This window comes from Geotrypetes seraphini, chromosome 6 (genome assembly GCF_902459505.1).
Source record: "Geotrypetes seraphini chromosome 6, aGeoSer1.1, whole genome shotgun sequence".
NCBI classification, from domain to species: domain Eukaryota; kingdom Metazoa; phylum Chordata; class Amphibia; order Gymnophiona; family Dermophiidae; genus Geotrypetes; species Geotrypetes seraphini.
In genome coordinates this window covers 54720315-54737933 of record NC_047089.1, presented here as the reverse complement: position 1 = coordinate 54737933, position 17619 = coordinate 54720315, and the positions used below count along the sequence as shown (strand labels likewise).

At 40.4% G+C, this 17619-nt stretch overlaps 1 protein-coding gene across 6 annotated transcripts in view; it reads left to right on the top strand.

Moving 5' to 3' along the window:
- The window catches only part of SPART (spartin), a 62811-nt gene extending 46827 nt beyond the window's left edge, over window positions 1–15984 (top strand). For all 6 annotated transcript variants that reach the window (XM_033949471.1, XM_033949468.1, XM_033949467.1 and 3 more), the window contains exon 8: window positions 13490–15984. In XM_033949471.1, the coding sequence (XP_033805362.1) occupies window positions 13490–13679 (190 nt within the window). In that variant the 3' untranslated portion in view covers window positions 13680–15984. The remainder of the gene's footprint in view (window positions 1–13489) is intronic.
- The last annotated feature ends 1635 nt before the right edge of the window (window positions 15985–17619 follow it).

Here is a 17619-nt window from a genome sequence, read left to right as displayed (position 1 = left end):
ATTATAGAGATTTATGTCAAATATTACTTGTTAATTTAGATGGCACTTAAAATCTTTTCTATTAATGTCAATGGTCTAAACCACCCAATTAAAAGAAAGAAAATATTGGGTTTTCTTCATAAGCAGAACGCTGATATTTATTTCATGCAAGAGACACATCTGTCAGGAACTGAATCTAATAAGCTAATAGGAGGTTGGGTGTCCAAATGTTTTTTTGCACCTGCTATCGGGAAAAAAGCGGGAGTAGCTATCCTTATAAATAAGAAGTGTAGTGCGGATTTTAAGTTAATAAAATTTGATTCTTTAGGAAGATGGGTGCATATTAAAATGGTTCTGAGAAATACAACCCTGGATTTATTTAATTTATATGCTCCTAATTCGAATCAAATGGAGTTTTTCAAACAAATTCAACAGATATTATTACCACTGGCTGCTTCTAATTTAGTAGTAGCTGGAGATTTCAATGCTGTAATGGATCCTATTTTGGATAAAAAACCAAGTAAAATTATGAAGTCATTAGATTTAGATAATTTGATACAATCTTGTGATTTAGTTGATATATGGCGTATTCTTCATTTTAATGATCAAGAATATTCTTTTTGTTCTCAGGTCCATAAATCCTTTTCAAGAATTGATTATATATTTGTTTCTAATAATATAGCACAAAGAGTGATGAAAGCAATTATTGATCCTATTATTATTTCAGATCATGCTGGTGTGTGGATTGATCTGCAGAATGATATATCAATATATTCTAAACCAATTTGGAGATTTGACAATGCTTTGCTTGCAGATACGAACTTTATAGAAGATCTTAAAGTGAAGATGAATGAATTTTTTCAAATTAATAATATAGAGAATATAAATAATGAAATTTTATGGGATGCTTATAAAGCAACAATGAGAGGAAATATTATATCATACTCTGCATTTATGAAAAAACAACTTAAAAAACAATTTATGGATTTGGCGCAAGAAATTAAATTATTAGAACATAAATTGTTAAATGGGAACATGATATATTGCAGAAATTATTAAAAGCAAAAGTTAAATATAATGAGATTTCTTCTCAATTTGTGAGGAAAGATATGTTTTATCGGCAAGTTCAGTATTATGGAAATTCAAATAAGGCTGGAAGATTGCTAGCAAATTTTCTTAAAGCAAAAAAAAGAAAATCTAAGATTATTGCAATTAAAGATATGCGGGGCAATACACACACTAACATTAAGGATATTATAAAACAATTTCTTGATTTTTATAAGGGTCTGTATTCTTCTGAAACTTATGAAAATAAAGAAAAGGATGGGTTAGAGTTTTTAAAATCATTTGTTGAACCAAATATTCCGGATCATATAAAAAGAAGTTTAGAAGAACATATATCTTTAAAAGAAATAGAATCGGCATTGAAGACTCTTAGAGTTGGATCCGCTCCAGGTGGAGATGGATATACTGTTGAATTTTATAAAACATTTCAAAATATTATATTACCATATCTATTAAATTTATATCAGTATCAGATAAACAATGGAAATATATCAGGTACTATGGCTGATTCTGTCATTATTGTCTTGCCAAAACCAAACAGGGATCCGACAATGGTATCAAATTACAGGCCCATCTCTTTGTTGAACGTAGATGGTAAATTGCTTGCTAAAGTGCTAGCATTAAGACTAGCAAAAGCTCTTCCTTTTATTATTGATGTACACCAAACAGGATTTGTTGCTAAAAGACACTCTTCACATAACACTAGATTGGCATTTCATTCTTTAAATTTAGCAAAAAATATGAATGACCCAGCTTTTCTAATATCGTTAGATGCAGAAAAAGCATTTGATAGAGTGGAATGGAGTTTTATGTATCAAGCTCTAGAATGGTTTGGTATAGGACCTGGTTTTATTAAAATGATTCAAACATAGATTTAACTTGCTAAGGGGAGTTAGACAAGGGTGTCCTTTATCTCCCTTACTTTTCGACATTGTTCTTGAACCCTTATTAATTGCAATCAATCAAACTAAGGGAATAAAGGGAATCACATTTTCTAATTGGGAATTTAAATTATCGGCGTATGCAGATGACATTTTATTATATTTAAGGGAACCAGGAGATACCATTCCATGTTTACTTGATTTACTAGAAAAGTTTGGAAAATTTTCTGGATATAAAATCAATTGGGAAAAATCTGAAGTTCTTCCAATTAATGTCCATTGTACCAAAGGATTATTTGACTCATATTCATTTAAATGGAAAGAGGAAGGCTTAAAATATTTAGGTATTCTTATAAAAAATACAATTGATGACACAGTAAAAGAGAATGAAAAACTTTTATTAAAGAAAATAACAGAAATGTGCGAGCAATGGAATCCTTTACATCTTTCTTGGTGGGGAAGAGTCCAAACAATTAAAATGATGATTTTGCCTGTGGTTTGTTATCAAATGAGTATGATCCCAATATTTTTTCAGGGGTCATTTTATAAAAAGTTGAACAGTGTTCTTACAAAATTTGTTTGGTTTGGGAAAAGACCCAGAATCGCTTTAGCATCATTACAAAAAACAATCAAGGAGGGAGGGGTAAATTTTCCAAATTTTTATAGGTACCATCAATCCTATATTTTAAGACAGGGTATGTATTGGATCCTCCCAGATCTCATGGAAAATGTACCTGACTGGTTATATTTAGAATGGCGACTCATGTTCCCTTTACATTTAGAACATCTAATTAGTATAACAATGCCTAGGAGATATAAAGACAACAGAATTCTAGATACATGGAAAACACTAAGATATATTAGCAATATATCACCAGATCCATTGGCTAAATCATTAAATCAATCCATTTGGGTAAATTCCAGGATCAAAATTGGTGGATTCAAAATAGTATGGAAGCAATGGATAATTGCAGGTATACGGTCTTTAAATGATGTTATAGTAAATGGATCACTGCTTAGTTTTTCACAATTGCAACAAAAATTTGGATTGAACAAGACACAATATTTTAAATGGATGCAATTGAAGCAGGCTATTCAGGAAGGGTTCCCTGAATGGAAGAATCTTAACACTCAGTATAGTTTGCAGGTCCTTTGCTTTCAGGCGGATTTTTTAGGACACCAAGCCACTAAATGGTATAAGATTTTATATGGATTTTTAAACAAAAAAAGAGAACAGGACTTAGGGACATTTGGAGTATTGAGATAGGACAGACAATTTCTGCATCTCAATGGCAAAAATTTTGGTCCTGGAGGATACATACTACAAGGTCAGCATCTATGAGTCAAACATGGATGTTTTTGTTACACAGAGTTTTATGGACCCCTACGCGTTTACAAAAAGTAGATAGTAATAGATCCAATAGATGCTGGCATTGTAAGATAGAAGTGGGGACATTAGATCATTTAATTTTCTTTTGTCCCTGTATTAATGCTTTTTGGAAAATAATTTGGCCCCAAATTAATAATTTATTAGAAAATCATGTTGGACTATCATATGATACAATATTATTTGGAACAGCAATGAGAACTCAAAGTCCGATATCTGCAAACAACAATAAACTATTGTTAATATTGACAGGGGTCGCCATTCAGCAAATTACGCAAAACTGGAAAGATTACACTAAGTTAAATTACACTTTTTGGTGGAACTCAATTTGTCATATTTACAAAATGGAAAAGTGATGGCATTACAACAGGGGTATATTCATAAGTTTAATAAAATCTGGGGACCATTGACTAATTTCTCTAATGATCAGATATCATAGCACATGGATAGAGTATATAGGGGGGCTAGGGAGGGTAAACTTTTGTAAGGATATTCTGATATAAAATTCTGATAAAAGGGATTTCTTTAATTTATAATATGAGTATTTGTTTGTAATTTCAAGTGTTTGTTAAAACTGTATGTATTACATATATTTCACTTGATGTAAGTAATAAAAAAGAATAAAGATCTTTAAAAAAAAAAAAAAGAAGGCATAGGCCATGTCAAGAAGGAATTATGCTGCTTCAGTTTGAATTGTTAGGTGCACAGTGATTTTTTTAAAAAAATTTTTTTGCCTTTCATTGGATTATAGCTGACTTATTTAGCATTAACTTTTTTTTTTTTTTACCTCCATTATATGTAGCTTCCTTTGGTTGGAAACAGAACAAGGGTCCCAAACCTAAAGGACTTTAGTTAAATAACATAATAATTACCTAGCTAGCCCCCTTGGGGAGAAAGCTGGCCCCCTTCAAAGCAGATAAATATACTTGGGGGAGGTGGGGGTAGGAATCATCCCAAAGGTGGGGGAAGGGAAAATGTGTGTGTTTTTTCCCAGGCACACTTTCTCAAATGAAACAGACACCAGATTTGCAGGTATTTTGAATCCTGTAGCTGATTTTCAAAGGGAAACTATATATTGTCAGATGCTACCTCCAGGGCAAGTTAGCATATTTTACATTTTATTTTTCAAGGGCTTCATTCTAAGCTGTTTTCAATCTGATCAGGTCAGAACCCAGGCTGTTGGCCCCCTCTCTTGGCTTTGGGTGTAGATCCAGTTATGTCTTATCTAGCTGTCTTCTCAGATAAGGGTGGTTTATAAAAATATTAAAAGGAAAGAACTCCATTAATGATAGGTAAAACCTCCATCTGGGGGAGGGAGAACATCAGGATTTGCCCAGGCATTGGCTTCTGTTACTTTGCGGAGTGGCTGCTGTGCAGGTTTATTTGGGCCTTGGGACTCTGATCATTTGTGGTTTAGAGCCCACAAGTAGTCCAGAGCTGGGCCAGTATCTCAAGAGGCTTGAGTTCTTGGAAGTGTGGCATAAGCTTGAATTTGCCTAACCTTTGCCCTATTTATTCGTAACCTCTGGCAGAAAGGCTGGAGAAAGAGGGCAAAGTACTGGCAAGAGTACAACATCTGATGGACATTCAAACTATAGAGCCTGTTCCAGCCAAAGAATCGGGCTTGGGCAGATAACTTCATAGTGCCAAAGAAAGGACTGGAGAATTGAAGACCCATTCTGGCAGTCAATGCAACTTTGAAAATACTGCAGTTCCACATGGAAACAGTTTGGTCATTGCGGCAGTAGCTTCAGGGGAGTCCTGGCTTCTCTGGATTTAACAGAAGCCTAGATTCATATTCCTATCTTTCTGGAGCACAAGAAGTTTTTAAGATTCCATGTGCTACAGAGGTATTACCAGTTTTCAGCTCTCCCGTTAGGTTTGGCTTCAGCTCCTAGTACCGCTCTGCTTGAAGCCCTGACAGTTTTGGCTTATGCTAAGGCCTGGGAGATGTTTCAGTTGTGAACAAGGTAATGTAGATCCCTGGGCAGCCAATATCATTGAGGTCCCATTTCAACGCGAAGCACTGCTTCTTCATGGGTGGAAGCTCAGGCAATTCCATCTAAGGAGATTTGTAGGGCAGCTATCTGGTCTACTTTCTCCCCCCATATTTTACAAATCTGATCAATTCCTTTGACTGGGTTATCAGAGAATTGGATAGAGGGAGTACACTAGATGTGGTATATTTAGGTTTTAGCAAAACCCTTGACGGTGTTCCCCAAAAGTGTCGGTATGGTCTCCAAAGTGACTGACTGAGTGAGGAACTGGTTGAGTGGTCTGAAACTTGGCAGCTAAGATTTAATGCTAAGAAATGCAAGGCTATGCATTTGGGCTGCAAAAACCCAAGGGAGCAGTACAGTTTAAGGGGTGAAGAACTTTTGTGCATAAAAGAGGAGTGGGACTTGGGTATGATAGTTTGTGATGATCTCAAGGTAGCCAAACAGATTGAAAAGGCAATGGCGAAAGCTAGAAGGATGCTAGGGTGCTTAGGAAGAGGTTTGGCTAGTAGGAAAAATGAGGTATTGATGCCCCTGTATAATCTAATCTAAACTTCTATTTATGCGTCACTCATATCTATACAGGCTCAAGGCGACTGTAAAGAGAGGTAAGAGGGGAGAGAAAGAGGAGGTGGATAGGGAAGAGGAGAGAGGAGGAAGGGAAAGGGAGAGAAGAGAGGGTAAAGGAGATTAAGTATCGAACAGATGGGTTTTCAGTTTTCTTCGGAAGATGATGTGGCAAGGTTCAGTTCTGATATGATTCTGGTGAGACCTAATTTAGTATGTTGTGTACAATTCTAGAAACCACACCTTTAGAAAGATATAAACAAGATGGAGTCTGTCCAGAGGAAGGCTACTAAAATGGTCAGTGGTCTTCATCATAAGGCATATGGGGACAGATTTAAAGATCTCAATATGTATACTTTGGATGAGAGGCAGGAGATGGGAGATATGATAGAGATATTTAAATACCTATGTGGTATAAATGTGCTTGAGTCTCTTTCATTTGAAAGGAAGCTCTGTAATGAGAGGGCATTGGATGAAGTTAAGAGGTGATTGGCTCAGGAGTAATTTAAGGAAATACAGAAAGGGTGGTAGATGCTGAATTAGTCTCCCGGTAGAGGTGGTGGAGACAAAGACTTCAAAGAATTCAAGAAAGCATGGGACAGGCACGTGGAATCTCTTAGGGAGAGGAGGAGATAGTGGATGCTTCGGATGGGCCATTTGGCCTTTATCTGCTATCATGTTTCTTTCTCAAGAGAAGTGTTTTCCTTAGTCTGTGGGAGTCTGAACAAGGAGCCAGAGAATTTCTCAGAGGAGAGGTCCCTTGGTCACCCTTCAGATCCTATATCACCTCTTGAAAAAAAGAAGACCTTCACCTAAGGAACTCTTTACTTGGCTTATGAGACTCTTTCCTCACTGAGTTATATCCTTTGTCATCTATTGCAGTGATTCCCAACCCTGTCCTGGAGGAACACCAGGCCAATCGGGTTTTCAGGCTAGCCCTAATGAATATGCATGAGAGAGATTTGCATATGATGGAAGTGATAGGCATGCAAATTTGCTTCATGCATATTCATTAGGGCTAGCCTGAAAACCCAATTGGCCTGGTGTTCCTCCAGGACAGGGTTGGGAACCACTGATCTATTGATATTCTGTATCTTATTGTGAGTTTCGTTTCCTTGCACATTATGCCATTTTTTTTCTGTTTTGTTTTTGTTATGCTGACTGGACTTAAAAGCCACTTACATCCATCTCAGATTTTGAGTAGGGAAAACACCGTTGCCAGTATTGTGTCTGTTTATAGTGCCTTACAGTAGTTGCAACATTGTTACTCAGACTGGGAGCACACATGTTTCCCTACTTTGATATTAGAATAGTAGGAAGAGAGTATGGTGTAGTGGTTAGAGCTACAGCCTCAGCACCCTAAGAAGGTGGGTTCAAACCCCATGCTGCTCCTTGTGACCTGGCAAGTCACTCAATCCTCCACTGTCTCTGGTACATAGATTATGAGCCCACTGTTACAGGTAGGGAAAATACTTGAAGACCTGTATGTAAACCGCTTTGAGTGTAGTTGTAAAACTACAAAAAGGCGGTATACAAGTATTAAACCTTTTCCCTAAAGAGAACATACCAGTAAGTTGCTCAACGATCAATGTGGAAAACTATTCCAGTGCCAAAGCTACTAGGGTTCCTAGTGATTGGAGTTCATAAGAGCCCTGCTCAACATGGTTCAGGGCCAAGCTTTTCTTCCTTACATATGAGCAGATGCTGTCATAGACATTATTCTTTGGGTTAAGCAGAGCCAGCAGGTCACAGCAGATGTCAAGATTGCAATGCCATATAGCCTTTTCATGAACAATGGTAAAACCCAAGAAGAGGAGTACTACAAAATAGCAAAAACAAAAAGTCTCCCAGTTGGAAGGGTTTATTCCATGCTGGTTACTTTTCATTCCTGACTTCACGGAGAAGCTAAGTACTTTATAACCATTTTTGACTTGCTCGTGATTGTGCCGGCCCGGCTGATTTTGGACACTCTGTACCCTCGGATGGGGGGCAGAGACAGTTGAACCAATTCTCAGTATTTTTGTGATTATTTATTGATATTTATTTCACTTTTAGCACACGTTGTGCACTAGTTCAAACACATGGGCAGCCCAGGGATGTTTCACAGATAATACCCTTCTGGGTGTATGACTGTGGCAGCTGATGCATTAGTGTTCCCACTGCAAGCTATGAGACTGAGGGCTTCCCATTTACACTTAATTATTTGTGGTAGGTGTTTTGGTTCAACTGCCTCTGCCTTTCATCCTGTTTTTGGGTCAGGGGAGACTTTTTGTTTTTGCTTTATAGCCTTTTCAGTCGTGGCACATCTCCATTTAATAATGGGCCAGTGGTACCAGGCTACAGAGGCCCTAGCAAATGTCATCACTGTCACTTGTGATGGACAATTCAACAAACTTTGGTAATGGGACTACTGTTCCAAATTTCTTCTCCTCATAAGTTGTTAACAATGAATGCATCCAACCAGGGCTGAGAAGTTCATTTAGATGGGCTTTACACTCAAGAGTTAGTGATCTGCTTAGGAGATGTAGTTCAATAACAATCTCCTTAAGTTAAAGGCCATTTGGAACACTCTAAAGCAGGGGTGTCAAAGTCCCTCCTCAAGGGCTGCAATCCAGTCGGGTTTTCAGGATTTCCCCAATGAATATGCATGAGATCTATTTGCATGCACTGCTTTCAAGACATATTCATTGGGGAAATCCTGAAAACCCGACTGGATTGCGGCCCTCGAGGACTGACTTTGACACCTGTGCTCTAAAGCAAGGTTGTCCAGCATCAGTCTTTGAGGGCTGCAGTCCAGTTGGATTTTCAGGATTTCCCCAGTAAATTTACATGAGATCTATTTGCATGCACTGCTTTCATTGTATGCAAATAGATCTCATGTATATTCATTTGAGAAGTCCTGAAACTTGAACTGGCGAGAGCCAAGGTTGGACACCCCTGATCTAAAGGCTTTCAGAGATCAGCTCATGCACCAAACTGTCCTGATCCAAACAATCAGGTTAACAATATACTGTGTCAACAAACAGGTAGGTATAAGCTTGTATCTCCTGTGGTGATGAGTCTTCAGCCATGGCATGATGCTCAGAGCCGCAGATGTGGCAAGCAGGATCAATTGCATGATGGACATACTGAACAGAATCATGCAACCACACAAGTGGTCTCTCAACGGTCATAGCCCAGCAGATCTGAGAGTGGGGCACCCTCTCAGTAGATCTTTGTCAGTTACCTAAACAACAAAAGTACCTCAGTTCTGCTCTAGAATGAGATCACATAGCAGACTAGCCTTGGATGCCTTTCTCCTCAAGTAGGGGAAGAGTCTCCTGTGTGCATATCCTCCAGTACCTGTGGTGGGAAAGACTTTGCTGAAACTAAAGCAGGACCAGGGTATCAGGATCCTCATCCTATATAATAAAATGCTAGCCGCGCATGCGCACTCAGACCTGCGTGATCTGTAATCCCTGATCTGTGATCTGTAGGTCCGTGGCCAGAGTGCGTATGCGGCGGACAGATCGGGAAAGCACAGCACAGCCGGCGACTCCCCCCCCTCCCGCCCTCACTGCCAAAACCACCACCACCTCCTCCTTCTCGCCGGCTCACCCGCTTTTAAATTAAGAGAAAAGCGCAGCACCGCACTAAACCTGGCTTTGCTGTCTTCTGTCCACTGTGGCCCGCCCTCTCTGACTACTTCCTGTTTCTGCTAGGGTTGGCCGCAGTGGATAGAAGACGCCGAAGCCAGCAGCTGTAGCCGCCGATCTCTGTTCCTCCGGGGGGGGGTGCGGTCTGGGAGGAGAGGGTTCGCGGCCACTCAGCGCCCCCACCGAGGAGCCCAGCAACTTTCCGCTGCCCGGGACCTGAGTCATTTGCCGCCGCCCCTTTTCCCTTACCGCGGGCCTGACTGGCGATTTAAGCAGCGTGTGCAGCAGTCTTCACACGCTGCTTTGGGCCCTTCTACTGCCCTGATTTGCTCCGGACGTGCCAGAGTAAATCAAGGCAGTAGAAGGACCTGAAGCAGCATGTGAAGACTGCTGCACACGCTGCTTGAATCGCCATGTGTAGTCGGGCCCGCGGGAAGGGAAGGGAAGGGGGGGCGGCAAATGACTCGGGCCCGCGTTTGTAGTCGCGACTGTGGGAAGGGAAAGGGGGTAGAGGAAATGCTAATGCTGCTGCACAGGGAACTGGTATGGGGGGAGGGAAATGGAAGGGGGAGGGAATGCTGCTTTGCACAGACAGACAGACAGAGGGAGGAAGGGAGACGGAAAGACAAGAAGAAAGACACAGGGGCAGGTGCACAGGGAACTGATGTGGGGGGAGGGAATGCTGCTTTGCACAGACAGACAGAGGGAGGAAGGGAGACGGAAAGACAAGAAGAAAGACACACGAGCAGGTGTACAGGGAACTGATGGAGGGGGAGGGAATGCTGCTTCGGACAGACAGACAGAGGGAGGAAGGGAGACAGAAAGAAAAGAAGAAAGACACAAGGGCAGGGAGATATACAGAAAGACAAACAGGCAAAGGGGGACAGGGACAGAGACAGAGAGAAAGAAAGAAAGACAGCGGGAGTCGCGTCAGGAGGGGTGCGGGATGCCGCAGAGGGAACTTTTCCAATGGGTGCAACTGGGCGGCTGTCAGGAGCCTCTGATCAGGGGCAGAGCAAGGTAAGTGTATCATAGGGATAAGAAGGAGGAGGGGGGAGAAAAAGGAAGGGACGCCTACTGCTGGACAGGGGGAGAAGGAAAGAGGTGCTGATGGACAGGGGGGGTGAAGAAAAAGGAACGGAGGCCTAATGTTGGACAGTGGGAGAAGGAAGGTGCTGCTGGACAGGGGGGAAGTAAAAGGAACGGAGGCCTAATGTTGGACAGGGGGAGAAGGAAGGTGCTGCTGGACAGGGGGGAAGTAAAACAAAGGGAGAAGGGCTGCTGCTGCATAAGGAGATCTGTGAAGGGGTGGTGGTGGATACAGGGGAGGTAAAAGGAAGGGAGAATGGACAGGGGGAGCAGGCAAGGGGTGGTGATGGACAGCCAAGGAAAAAGAAAGACAGAAAGAAAGAAAGCGGCTAAGGAGAGAGAGAGAGAGAGAGAAAGAAATAAAGAGAAACACACACACATATATTCTAGCACCCGTTAATGTAACGGGCTATAAGACTAGTTATACTATATTGGCCTTGGCAGATACAGTTCCTACTTCTTCAGGAGTTCTGCAAAGATCTGCAAAAATTGGAATGCTTTCTAATCCTCATCAACCAGAATGAAGGGTCTCTGTATCCTGGTCTCCAGCTCCTAACCCTCACAGCTTGGGCTTTGACCACTTAGAACATGCATCCTTACAGCTACATGAGTGTATCTCCTGTTTGCTTCCAGAAAAGACTCCACTAAAAGGTCATACAGTTTAAAATGGGAGAGGTTTGTCATCTGGTGTGATGGTAACATCCTAGATATGTTCTGCACCTGAGTTTAGTCTAAAAACTAACTCTGTAAGTGTTATCTCAGTGTGAGTGGCACATACCACCATGTAGAACATGGGACAGATAGGGAAGTTCTAAGTACCTAATTTTATTTTTAGTTATTGTAAGCCACATTACATCTACTGCATTAAGCGGGATATTAAATGTACAATAAACAAGCAATAGAAGGTAAGCCTACCTCTCTACAGCTTTCAGCTGTTTGATTTATGAGAGGTTTGTTGTTGACAGAGCCCCTCTATCATACTTCCTACTGTGTCATGGGATCTCAATGTGGTTCTCACCCAGCTGAGAAAAGCTCCCACCATCTGAAGTATTTGATCTGGAAAGTGATAGTTCTGGTGGCAGTCATTTCAGTTCACAGTCAGTGAACTTCAGGCCCTAGTACCTTATACTAAATTTCATCACAATAGCGTAGTTTTCCACAGTCACCCTAAGTTCTTTCCTAAAGTTGTATCAAATTTCCATTTTAACCAGTCATTTGTTCTAACATTTTTTCTCAAAGCCGCATGCTCATCCTGTCAAAAGCATACTGCATACTTTAGACTGCAAGCGTTACCTTTCTATCTGGAGCAGACTAAAGCCCATAGGCAGTCCAGCCAGCTTTTTGTTTCCTTTGACCTTAACAGGATTGGGGTAGCCATTGGTAAATGTACTTTATCCAGCTGGCTAACAGACTGCATCTCCTTTACCTGTGCCCAGACGATCATGTCATGATTCAGTGTCAGAGCCATGGCTGCGTTGGTAGCCCACTTGAAGTCAGCCCTCCAATTCAGGAGGACTGCAGGGTTGCAACTTGGGTTTCAGTCCACACATTCACATCTTACAACTGTTTAGCAGTGGTTCCCAAACCTGTCCTGGGGGACTACCAGCCAGTTGGGTTTTCAGGATATCCCTAATGAATATGCATGAGAAAGATTTGTATACCTGTCACTTCCATTATATGAAAATCTCTCATGCATATTCATTAGGGATATCTTGAAAACCCGACTGGCGGGTGGTCCCCCAGGACAGGGTTGGGAACCACTGGAGAGAAAGACTCCTGATGCAACACCAGGTTTGATCAGTCAGGTCTGCAGAATTTGTTTGGTATTCAGAATCTAACACCACCCTCCCCCAAGGCCTATGTTTGCTTTGTTCCAGACTGACCCCTCCTCCCATATATATATTTTATAAAAATGTTTCTGGCTTTACCTGGAACAAACCTTGTTGCTTTTATCTTTTTTGTTTGTCAGCTGGGTAGTTAGGGATTCCCATATGTGTGCTTTTTGCATCCTGCTTTCCCTCTGAGAAATTTGTACCAGGTATTCTGTTCAGGACAGCAGGACATATATGCACACTAACCCTCCCTCCTTGTTTAGGAGTTGCATTCTATAGACCAGGGATCTCAAAGTCCCTCCTTGAGGGCCGCAATCCAGTCAGGTTTTCAGGATTTCCCCTATGAATATGCATTGAAAGCAGTGCATGCACATAGATCTCTTCGCATATTCATTGGCGAAATCCTGAAAACCCGACTGGAATGCGGCCCTCAAGGAGGGACTTTGTGACCCCTGCTATAGACAGCCTTGGTCCCACATGACTGGCACAGGCAGGAAGATGCACGTAATTTATGGTAGCTGCTTCTAGTAATAGAACAGAGGATGTGTGTTTGCTGGTCTTTTGTCACCCATATGTGTGCATATGTGTCCTGCTGTCCTATGAGAGCTCCTGCTACAGGTGAGTAACTTCACTTTCCTGCTTGAGTCCTGTTCACAATGGATTTCTCTCTTTTTGTGACAATCTCCTTCGTGAACAAGACTATGAGCTATCTCAATCGAACCAATTTATGAAGTGAAATATTTTGTCCATTCAGTAATTACTATAATTTTCATCTGGTGTACTCAGCATAAAACCTTGCTAAGAATTTTAAAAAAATGACTACAAAATGGAGAATGTTAAATTGTGTGTCTGAACTACAGTAAATGCAATAAAAATGAAGCCTTGTACTTGACAATTACCAATTTAAAGTGGAAATCAGAAGGGTAGTTTTATATCTTGATTATGGGGTGCAGGGTGTGCTTATTGAATTACTTACCCTGGTTCTTATATTACAAATCTACTAAACTGATGTGTTGCACCTTTTCAAAAAGATGATCAGACCTTAAATGTTTTCTAGGTATGGTACAGATGCTGGAGATGCAACAGACCATGCAATGAATTCTGCCCTCAACGTTGGTATGACAGCACTAAACATTGACCACCTTGGTATCAAGGCTATAGCGAAGAAAACTGCAAAGGAAACGGGTCATGCAATTCTAGATGACTACAAAGTAAAGGAGAAGCAGGAAAAAATGGATGAATCATGATGGGATTTACAATTCACTTTCAAATCATCCGCATATAAGGATTTTCTAGTTAGGCCTATTATGAAATTATCAACCTAACACTAAACAAACCATCGTGTTTCTTTACCAGATTACTGTAAAGAAATCTTTCCTATGAAATCTATTTACTAATTTGAGCTAAGATTTTGCATCTAATGTGTGATAACCAAAGTAAATCTTTGCAAAACCTGCAATAGGGCATTCCAGTCTCTTTGAAGATAGCTCCAGAGATATAGCTAACTGTTCTGTATTAACAGCATACAATAATAAGCCCTGCATTAATCCAAAGGCTCAGTCCTTACACATTTCATGCCCCATAATTGAAATTTCAGCTTTAGATGTTTGACGGTAGCTACTGCTACTAACTACACTGGCTTTCAAAAATCATATTAGCTGTTAATACATGTTAAAATCTGTATTAAACATTAAGCTGAAGGATTTAGCAGACAGCTACTGTTCTGAGAAGACTGTTGTACATACCAAAATGTCACTAGAAACTGGCACAGTACTATATACAAGAATTAATTTTTTTTTGCTAGAAAATACTTGTATTTTCTTGTCAAGCTTACTAAAGTATGAAAGTTCTCCTAGTAATGTACTTACTGAAGAGCTAAAGCTTTAATTTGGCCCTGTTCTTATTTGAAAAGACATATTTAAAGTAACATTGAAATGGTTATGCAACTTAAGTTTTAAATACTACCGATAAAATTACTGTAATCCTTTAGATCTTCATAGTTACTGTATTGATGAAACACTGACGCTTTGATTGTACAATAGCAATATTTTCTGTAATTTAATTTACAAAGGTTTCTAACAGAAAAATAACTATTTTTATAAATTGTAAAAACTAGCAGAAGCTTATGCTTAGTCATGCAATATTTAGAAACTACTCTATTGCAGTTAAGTGTTATTAAGCTACAAGGGTATTATTTTAACTACAATACTGCAGCTGAGCTTCCATTATATGCTGCTGAAAATATGTTTCACATAGGGATCAACAAGCACTTTATTTTAGATCTAAACTAGTATAATTATTCTCCTATTTGTTCAAAACCATTTTTTTTTCATTATTTAGGAAGTCAAAGTAACTAGTGCTAGTTGGTTAGAGGGGAATAAGAATAGAAGCAGATGTATTGAGCATGATATGTATGCAGTACTCAAGTTCTTGGTTTCTTAGTGCTTTTCAGTAGGTCTCCCAGAGGATATCAGGCTAGATCATCCCTATGACTCAGAAGTAGGTTTACCAGAGTCTGGCTACTCTGTAAAACTTTATTTATTTATTTATTAGATTTGGATTCCACACTATGGGCTCCTTTTACTAAGCTGCGCTAGCGGTTTTAGCGCACACGCTAGACGCTAATGCCAGCATTGAGCTGGCATTCTTGGTGCTTAGCGCGGGGTTAGCACACGCAGCAATGCAGCATGCACTAAAGACGCTAGCGCACCTTAGTAAAAGGAGCCCTATCAGTCAAGTTTTAAGTGGATTACAGAATATTTTCCCTATCTGTCCTGGCAGGCTTACAATCTAATAGTACCTGAGGCAGTACGTGGTGAGTTAAGCGACTAGCCAAGAGTTACAAGGAGCAGGCTGAGTTTGAACACGCAACCTCAAGGTGCTGAGATAGCAGCTCTAACTACTAGGCCACACACCCCTCTCCAGTGGTTTCCCCAATGAAAATTATACAGTTTTCACCAATTTTTTTGTTTGTTTTTATAACCTGCTATCCTGCATCAGTATTTACCTAGTCAATCATTTCAGATGCAACAGTGTAATGATAGGAAAAATGTCAATGATAAAGTACACAGCACTTTGCCAGTCTTTGAGCAATAAGAATAGAAGTAGTAAGGGATAATACGTAGTGATAGTGATTTATTCTGGAAGTGGATCCTTTCTTAACCTAGTAAAGCAATGAGAAACAACATTGTTCTTTTGTTTTTGAGAGAGACTTGAATGCTTTCATGAGACTTTATTTTTGACATTGCACTGAATTTTTTCTGGGGGAAAATTTTTATTTATTCAATTTTCTATACCATTCTCCCAGGAGAGTTCAGAATGGTTTATATGAATTTATTCAGGTACTCAAGCATTTTTCCCTGTCTGTCTCAGTGGGCTCACAATCTTTCTGATGTACCTGGGGCAATGGGGGGATTAAGTTTCCAAGTTTTATAAAAAAATTGATACAACACTTATTAAAATTGCTAAACGATTACATAATAAAAAATTGGGTGAAAGAAACATAAAGACAGACATCAACCATTACTCACTTGAGTCTCAGGGAAGTATGGGTAGAACTATAAATTTATACAGAAAAGAACAACATGGGTAGAGGGTTAAAAAGCTGCCAAATTGAGGCTTGTGCAAATAAATTGGAAGGGCATGCTTAAATATGTCCAATCCCAAATGCATCTCTGAAAAGAAAACTTTTCAGTGAGCTTTTAAGTCTTTCTAGCATTTTCTTCTCTTATTTCGGCTAGTAAATTATTCCATATCTGAGGGGCAGTGACCAAAAAGATGTCTATGCGCCTTGTATTAATAGTTTTTAAAGAGGGAATTGCCCAGGGTCACAAGCAGTGTAGGTTTGAACCCAGAACCTCAGGGCGCTGAAGCTGTAGTTTTAACCACTGTGCCACACTCCCCATGGAGTTACTCAAGAGGAGAAATCTTTTTCTTGCAATGCAACAAGAAACAAGATCGATTGGTGCTTCCTTTTTACTAGCCTACCCATGTAAATGCTTAGTTTAAATTTGTAGGATTGAAGTATATTTTTTTTCATCCCAGAACAATTAAGAGCTTTTTTTGGATTTTTAAAAAATTGCTTGAGTATCAGCTGACTGATTGTGTATAGAGGTAGGGATCACAATGCTATGGGCCAATTAATTATAATTTTTGATTCCTTATTTAAAAAAAATTTCAGGCTTTACTCCCCTAATGAATTTGTGGTCTAAGGAAGTGTATACATTTTCCTGTTAACTTTATTTCTTTAAATTTGAATTTGTACTGTTTTGCTGTATCAAGAGTTTATCTTGTAATATTATGTTAAAGTGATAAATAAAAAAATAATAAAAAGAAACAACATATTTGTTTGTGCTGAGCAAAAATTAGCATTAAGAAATAAAATTGTTTGATCAAATTCAACTTTCAGGGGGCCCGTCGGGGGGCTGGGAGTTCCCCCCTCCCCCCTCCCCGTTTCTCCTGCTGCCCGTCCTACACGATGGCTCTTTGCTGGCGCCCCCTTTGGTTCCCGTGGGCACCCGGCTGCGCAATTTGTTTCCCAAGTGGGCTGAGATCACATCCAATCGTTGAGTCCTGGTGGTGGTGCAGGGCGGTTATGCTCTGGAATTTTGCCCGCTCTCTGCCGGATCTTATCTAGCCTCTCTATGTCAGGTGGAATTTGAGACGCTAGCCTTACGCCAGACCCTTCAGCGCTTGCTAGATCTCAAAGCAGTTGTCCAGTGTCCCCTCAGGAGTATGGCACCGACTGGTATGCCATTTCTTCTGTGGGGCCCTAAAAGGAGGGGACCTTTCGGCCCATCCTCGATTTAAACCGGGGTCAACAGGGCACTCAGAATTTCCTTTTTTTTTTTTTTTTGCATGGACACACTACAGTCTGTCATTCTGGTGTTTCAGCTGGGGGAATTCCTGACTTCTCTCGCTCTGGCGGAGGCCTACTTGCCTATTTCCATTTGGGCCTCTCATCAGCTCTTTCTTCGCTTTGCGATATTGGGTCAGCACTATCAGTTCTGTGTGCTTCCCTTGGGCCTGGCCACGACTCCCCGGACGTTCACCAAGGTGATGGTGGTCGTCGCGACGGCATTGCAGTCGGAGAGCATTCTGGTGCACCCCTACTTGGATAACTGATTGATTCGGGCGAAGTCGTTGCTGGAGAGCACCCAGGTTACGGCTCGGGTGGTTGAGTTTCTC